The 8332-nt window shown below is 39.4% G+C and overlaps 1 protein-coding gene across 4 annotated transcripts; it reads left to right on the forward strand.

Moving 5' to 3' along the window:
* Positions 1 to 981: 981 nt before the first annotated feature.
* nrsn1 (neurensin 1) lies at positions 982 to 7319 on the forward strand. Of its 4 annotated transcripts, none has more exons than XM_061675223.1 (7): positions 998 to 1086; positions 1545 to 1604; positions 3941 to 4059; positions 4140 to 4232; positions 4339 to 4457; positions 4742 to 4929; positions 5013 to 7319. In XM_061675223.1, exons 3-7 carry the CDS (start codon positions 3961 to 3963, stop codon positions 5114 to 5116), a joined length of 603 nt encoding a protein of 200 aa, XP_061531207.1. In that variant the 5' UTR covers positions 998 to 1086; positions 1545 to 1604; positions 3941 to 3960; the 3' UTR covers positions 5117 to 7319. The 4 variants fall into 4 exon arrangements, with proteins under 4 accessions (XP_061531205.1, XP_061531206.1, XP_061531207.1 ...); XM_061675224.1 differs by having other exon boundaries at positions 3944 to 4059; XM_061675221.1 differs by lacking the exon at positions 1545 to 1604 and having other exon boundaries at positions 982 to 1086; positions 3944 to 4059.
* Positions 7320 to 8332: the final 1013 nt, after the last annotated feature.

The raw sequence follows: 8332 nt of genomic DNA on the forward strand, positions 1-8332 counted from the left end.
GGCAAATATTATGTGCTTGACCTGGCAGCAACACTCGTGAATAAATCACTTCTCGACCACAACATTAGGTACATCTACACGTTGAGATTCAATACAAGAAGTCCAATTTTTTGGGCCGTTGCAAATGTCATGGATGAACGTGTAATTATATTAATAAATCTCTGACAGCGTGACTCAAAACTGATAATCGTTTTGATTTGTCAGAACTGTTCACATTGGATTCAATAGACGAATGAATGTAATATGAATATGAATATGAAGACTATGACTTAGATAAGAGCAGGTTTAGGACCTCGCTCCACAGAGACTCGAGCGATCCCTTAGCAACTCGAGTTCAACAGGAACAAGCATCGAACAAGCCATCTGTTCCATTGTTGGCGTTGCAGTCATTGACTGCAGTTCTGCCGAGATACGAAACAGCAGAAACAGGATATGAACGTGAACGGAGGCTGCAGTAGCAACAGATAGCACCTGAAATGGATAACTATATATAACTATATTGATATGTTTGATCTAAAATGGAGGTTTGGAGTCAGTTCTTACATCGTAAAGCGTATCGTATGTAGGATTCTGCTCAAATCAGATCGAATAAGGCTGAAAATATATCGTTTTCACGTTGACTGTATACGGCAAGTACAACGCACGGAGATGAACGCAAGATGGGGGAAATTATTTGATTAAAAAAACAACAACAACAAATAAACGTTTATACACACAACTGCGTTATTTTATTTGAAATTACATTGCATGCAGTTAGTTTCAGCAGACGTCGGACATAGAAAGATGCATGAATGAATGAATGAATGAAAAAGATGTGATTCATGGGTCGTTTTATGTTGAGATTTCAACGCGTGTTCCTGCCAGGCTTCTCCAGTCTGGTTATTTATATACGCCTCTAAATCATGATGTTGTCATGGAGCTGAGCTGGCGCGTGCGCAGTAGACACCATTCCGCCTGAATCATCGAGCGAGCGAGAGAGAGAGAGAGAGAGAGAGAGAGAGAGAGAGAGAGAGTTGACTTTGGAGTGATGGGAGCAGGCTGAGCGAGCAGCAGCAGCGAGTGATCGCTCTCCGTGCTGCTAATCAGGTAAATTGCGCTTTCAGTTTTGAAAATGGTCATTTTCCAAGCGACCCCCGTGCACATTTGACCGTCGCTCTTGCTCACGACGTCGTCGACGCGCGCGTGCACATGCACCCCAATCATGTCGTCCTCATCTGGTTCTTGCGTATGTGTTGGCGAAAAATGTCCGCTTTCAATGTGTGTGCTGTTGCTTCGTGCATTGAATTCAAGAGTCGGAATCCGAGTATATCAAATGAAATAAAACTTGGTCTAAAAAAAATACAAATAAAAAACGGGGGGGGAAATGCCGAGGTCTTTCTTTCTGCTTGCCGGGGAGTCTCAGTCAGTCGACCGGATTTGGTCCAAATCTAATCATTGTAAATGCGTATCGTGTGGTCTATTTATGTCTCCTGGGGGTCCGGAGGACGCACGCTGGAGGTCTGTTCTCAGACCAGCGTCACAGATTACGTCGTTGGTGTTTTCAGGCTGACGTCATGGCGTTCAGCACCAAGGCCAGCTCACAGCAAAAATGCTGCATGCAAATGGTAAGGAAGTCCAAGAACTTGGTGATTCCACTTCAGTGGATTTTGCAGGTGTCTGTACTTTAGCGTGGTATTTATCTTCTGACGACTTTTATTTTTTTTCACATTTACTCCCTACGTTTGAAAACCGATATCTATAATTCTACTCCTTACTTTTAAAAGACTAAATAAGAAGAGGTGATTTCGAGATTACAATCTTGGAGTCTTTTCGGGCAGAAAAAAGAAAAGAAAAGAAAATGAACCAATAACGACAGTGACAGATTGGGAGAAGCAAGATATTACCCATCCACGGCCTTATTTAAGAGAACTGTTGGATTGTGTCGGCCGCAAGAGTGATGATTTGTGTCGAATGTGCTGAGTCTTGTGGCCTATTAAAAATCACAAACTTCTGGTGTGATTTTTTACATCCATGTAGATTGTATTTTTCCAGTTGTTCGTTATCATTAGCGAATTTAGCATTGTAGTTAGTTCACAACTTTAGCCATGAAACACGTTTTGATAGCATTCGCGAGCAAGTTCATCGTGTTATTTGTTTTTTCATTGCGCCAAGTTATCAAAATGGTTATAGAATTGACAGTTAAACAAAATGTTAAATTTTAAAAATAAATATTAAAAAAATATAAATATAAATATTTTTTTTATTTCAAACTCTCTACTTTGAAGTACAGGAGTTGTATCAGTGCTCTATTTTTATGTCTCTGTATTTCGTGAGTACTTTTGCCACCACTTGCCACAGCATTGAAACGATCTTAAAAACATGAAAATAAAAAAAAATAATAATAATAAAGTCTTCTTTTTTTTAGAAATGGGAGCTGGTGAGCACATCTGCCTCGCAGTTCAAAGGTTGTGGGTTCAAATCCAGGCTCCTGGCTGGAGTTTGTGCCTGTTTGGGTTTTTTTTTTTTTTTTTTTTTCAATTTTCCGGTCACTTTAGTTTTCTTCCGCATTCCAAAAACATGCATGGTCGCCTTCTGTACGTCAATTGAAGAATCTTTTGTCACTTGCACGCTGTTAAAGACAAATGGGCCATGTTCATTAGAATTGTCTAATGCTGTTAGTCCCATGCAATGAGGCATCCATCTCTGCTTTTTTTCTTCTTTTTTTTGTAGGGATCAATTGACAGTCAAAAAGTCATGTCTTCCTGCCACTCCTATTGCAGCTGTTTTGGATCAGATTTAAATGATCAGCATTTCAATTATATATATATATATATATATATATATATATATATATATATATATATATATATATATATATATATATATATATATATAGTTAGCGAGTTAGCTATTTCCCATTTCCTTTAAATGATTTCATGTGTTTGTTGTGATTTGTTCTAGATTAAACAAACCTTTGCATGAATCCAGTAAAATCTTACAATTGAGTAATATCACATAAAACAAAAGCTAATATTTTGGGATTACTTGGTTCATTTTGGCCGGGAAATAGAAAAAAAATAAAAAATTATGAGACCTGGTATCAATATTTGATCACCCTTTCTGTGGTGTTACTCCATCTAATGTGGTTACAGTTCAACAGAGACAGCAGATGAGAGCCCTTGGAAGCTGCCAAAAAAACAAACATGAAACCTCATTATTCTCGTTTATGTGTGAAGGTAGTGAGTCATGAAATACAGTGAGATTGCCGAGGGTATTACTGTACACAGTTGGGCGTGTAATCTAACCTAATGATCGAGTCTTTAACAAAGACAGAAGGGTATCCCCCAATAGTCGAGAGTTGAGTTTGTTTCCTTCAGATGAAAAAAAACAAAAACGATATAACATCCGTCGTGAATTGGATTCATAAATAAAAATTGACTTGAATAGTTTGACATTAGGAAATACAAAATGACAATTTAGCATACAGAAACTGGTGGGTGCAGTATTTATATAAACATGCAAATGTAATTTTAAATGTTATATATATGATAATCTCTACTGTATTGGACTTTCTGGAGCTGTGCTGGAACAGAAAACGAGTTGAAAGCAGAGAATTGTCCAACATTTCAGGGACAGCGACGAACATCTCGTTCAACCCCTGATTTCATTTATTTGTCCGAATGAGAAAAAAAAATAAAAACAATACAGCACATGTCAGCACACTCTTCTTTAGGTTTATACAATACTGCAAAGGGTGTAATAGTGCAAGGCTCTTTTCTCAATAAATGAGAACAGACCATTGCTTCATTACACGTTTGCATGTGTCGCGTCAACGTGTTATATAACTTTATGTGAGTCTGTGGGAGGTAAATGTGTTATGAATGCATAAATGTATTATATGGAGATGTGTGTTAAACTGTGTGGGTGGCTTCATTCATGCGTTTCTTTGTGTTTGTTCAAGCAGGCAGACTGATGTGAAGGATGGCGTCTTGCTCAGAGATCTGTGGGTCGGAAAACGGCGAGCAAGCCCAAGTCAGCGGCAACTGCCAGCAGTACGGCGTCCGCTCCTACTTACACCAGGTAGTGCGTCTTTCCTCACGAGAAAGCGCAAGGGCAATTTGGCTTGGAAAATAAAGATAATATACGTCTCTGTCATCCAGTTTTATGAGGAGTGCACAGCCTCCATCTGGGAACGTGATGAAGATTTTCAGATTCAGAGATCGCCTAGCAGGTGGAGCTCTTTACTCTGGAAGGTGGGATTAACCATCGGTTTGCTCATCCCTCAACATTCACTGCTGTTACATTTCAAACTAAATACTACCTGCAAATATTTCCCCTTTGTTTTTTTCCCAACCTCAGGTCTGTCTCGCGTTTGGCACCGTGATCTTGTTTGCAGGCCTGACTGTCATCGTCGTGGGCTATGCTACTCCGGCTAGGATTGAAGCATTTGGTGAAGAGGATCTTCTCTTTGTGGACAGGTACGCCGTGCCTGAGGGAACAAATGATTCAAAGTTTTATGGCATTTGTGTTACACTGGCTCCGACATAAAACTATGTAGTGCTAATATGCATCAACAGGCGTGAACAGCAAATTAATCAGGCAACACGAGTCTTACTACAGCAACATACTAAACACAAAATGTCAACCGTATTTACTTACTTACCGAGATCTGATAAGATTTTGTGCGATGGAATGCCTGTTGGCAGTTTGGGCTCAGTCTGGATTTTTGTGTGACATGGCCACACGTCTTGTTCTTCAACAGCCAGGCAGTCAGTTTTAACCGCGCGCTGGATGTTTGCAAGCTAACCGGGGCCGTGCTGTTCTGTGTGGGAGGCACCTCCGTGGCTGTGGGTCTCCTGCTGTCTGTGTTTGCCAAAAGCTACTCCAAAGAGGAATTATATCTGCAGCAAAAGTTTAAAGAGCGGCTGGCTGATTTGCATTCAACAGTCGGTAAGGTCAAGTTCTTCACCAAGAGACACACTATTGTTTGAAATGCGGTTGAAACTAACACAGCAAGTACGCTTTTGTCACAGGTACCCCCATCACGAGAGCACCGACCCCTGGGGAGGGAAAGGTGCCAGTTACACTTTCCAAGGTCGAAAACATCCAACCGGTAAACCCAAAGTCAGAAACCTGACAGCAGTCTGGTTGAAAGGGGAAAATATAATTTCTTGGCGGAATGATGGCTGTGAACTGTGCAGCCTTCGAGTGAGTAGACTGCGTGTATTGTCCATGAATGCAGACACGTTATCACCTAAAAGATCAGCTTACATGACGTATTGGGTCAACTCTTCTCGCTGTTGTTCGACAAAAGCATTTCTAAGATTGCAAAGTTGACATTTCATGTGTATCAGCTTCATACCAGACTAAACACATCAAGGTCGTGAGCTCTAGCCTTAAAAAAATAATAATTATAATAATTGAAGCAAGACAAAGAAAGTAACCCAAGAACAAATCAATAGAACACAGCCTCTGAACAAGTCAACATTTTTCTTTGAAGTGGATTCACAATGTGTCGAAGAGGAATGTGGCGCCGCCGGAGGGGAGCTGAGCGGCAGCACGCATCATTAATGCTGAGCTGCCATTTCCCAATGCTCAAAGCACTGGGCGCACTAACCAATCACAGCTGCACAATACAGAAATCTTCAGTAGGCTCATAAAATCACCAGCACTATACTGTCTACATGTGACAATAAGAAACTTTGAGTCTCATTACAATCTGTGTTAGATAATTGTGAATCATTAGTGCAAATAAGATGATCCAGGAAGGACACACTTGAGAGTCTGAAATGTTCTCCTTGTCTTCTTGAGTAAAACCTCTGACAGGATGAGTAACCAAAACCAGACGGCCTGAAGAAAGCTACATTGGAGGGGTTAGGTCAAACTTACACAACCCAGTCTGTCAATTAAAAAGCACAGATTTGGACATTTCTCATCAGTCAGCCATCATGGAAGTGTTGAGTTATTTTACTTTTGAAAAACAATTTCTGCCATAATCTACTTTGGTTACAGCAGGGACTCTCAAACAACGGATGCTAGATGACATTTCACCTCGATTTAATAGTTTGGACATTTCAGTGGAATTTAAAGTGTTTTCCCCCTTATCTTCCAAAGTAGCTACAGTGGAACCCTAAAAGTTTACCACCCCTGAGGTCATACAATTCGAATTTCACCGATTTAACCAAAGTCATCTGAAAAGGTGCATTAAAAATAAATAAATACATTTAAAAAATTGAGAGTTTGAACTGCCATCACGCATGAAGTCAGCGAATTGCACCTCGACTAATTTAAGAGACCATAATGTAAACCAGAATGTAAAAAGAAGCACATCCACACGAAAAGTAGTAAGACTCTGCGATCACTCGACACATTTATCATTATTGGAGACGTGAAAATGTAAATGAAAATATTTCCCCTTCTCTTAATAAAATGCCGATGGCATTTTTCAGTCCAATTACCGCAACGGTCAAGCGTTGCAGTACACAGTTGCTGCTATTTTTACAGCCCTTCTTGAAAGCAGCTAATTTTGGCCGTGCTGTCTGGTCTCATGCAAACCAGCCACTGCTCACTCTGTGCCAATCTATAATACAAGGCCGGTTTGACGTTACCATGACGACTGGGCAGGAGCTATTTTGCACCCCAGAATTTGAATTTTACTGAATTGTCTTTTTGTGTTATCCTGGATTAGAGGAATAATACAATGGTCACAATTGTGTTTCTTGATTCATTTTTCTAATTTTTATTTTGTGCATCACTGGTGTAGGACCCTCCAGCAAACTTGCATTAGCAATGAAAATATGCATGTAAATTGACCTTTTACTAGCAGTTCCGTTGCTCCCACAACCCCTCTCCATTTTCTTTGTTAGCAAACGTTTTTTTTCACCACACACAAAACACAAAGCTATATGATCAATATTTTCAAATGTTACCCCATCACAAGTCAGCTGCAATCCTACTGTTCAAAATGCAGAAAGCAAGATTTTAAAAGGTTGAGTGAGAGTTGAGTTAGCAGGTGATCAATAAATGTGCTCACTAGTAGTCTCATGCTGTGAATTGTGCGTTTGGTTTCCTCCTTTTGCTGTCCAAAGGCTGAAATTCACAAATAAGATATTTGTCCTCTCAAGAAAAATTGTACTCAAGGTTTAATCTATGGAACTTTATTTAACATCCAGTGTGTCTCCTGATGTAACTGTATTCTCCAAGGGAATTATAACGCAACTGCAGTCAATATCCACAATGTAGTATATCTATTTTCAAACATAATAAAAACTGAATATGCTGGCCAATGTTGTATAAGACTGTATTCACATTTATGCCGAATTATAAAATTGAAAAACTTTGCTCTCTCTCTCTCTGTTTATATATTATTTAAGCCAACTTTACTATTATTTTACTTTTACGAGTACAACTCTAACATGATGTACGTGAGCTGCTTTCATTAGTGTAGAGTACAGTGTTCACTGTAAATCCATCAGCAGGGTCAGTTAGAAAGTCGATGTATGGGATGATAAGTGTGCTCGTTGAGGCCTCATTAACACACCCACATGTGCACACACTGAAAGGGGACGACTGGACCAGATAGGAGGAAATTAATGACAGATCCAGAAATAGCACCCAGAGGACGATCACCTTGAGCGGTCAGAAGTGAGTCATGGAGACACAACCATCACCACACACACACAGACACAATCACACACACCTGCACACTCATGACTCACATACACTTGGAGTCTTATATTGTATGGATGCCAAATCAAGAAAACTTGCTGATGAGAGAAAGTGAAGCCATCACCCGCATACAACCTAATAATACAATTGTATTCCGTTGTATGTCAGCAATGTTTCGTTGGATTACAAGGCAACCAGTCATTTAAAAAAAATATATAATTTCCTCCATATCATATTATATGAATTCATGTAATGGGAGTAATAAAGCAAGTTTAATTGCACAACAGAGGTCATTAATTAACACCCTTCCATTGAGTGCATTTGGGGAAGGTTGTTGCAGCTGATTAGGGAATAAAGAATGTGCTTGGCGTGTCTGCATCTTTCCACAAGTTACAATAACATGAACATTTTTCACGCCCAAAAGGGCAGCAAATTTATATATGCAAATGACCTTGATGTAACACACTGTAAAATGCAAATTCAACATTAAGGGCAGCAGTACACTTAATTATTATATTGCTCACATAATGATGATGAGGTTAAACATTAAAAACAAACAAACAAACAAAAAACTCTATGTAGCAACTGTTTGTACATAAACAGTGGTAAAAGAATAAATAAAGTCAAATAAATGTCAGCAAAATAAATGCATCAATATTTACTAACTCTTTGAGGTGGTAAAACC

Source organism: Phycodurus eques, chromosome 4, assembly GCF_024500275.1.
Source record: "Phycodurus eques isolate BA_2022a chromosome 4, UOR_Pequ_1.1, whole genome shotgun sequence".
In the NCBI taxonomy this organism is placed as follows: domain Eukaryota; kingdom Metazoa; phylum Chordata; class Actinopteri; order Syngnathiformes; family Syngnathidae; genus Phycodurus; species Phycodurus eques.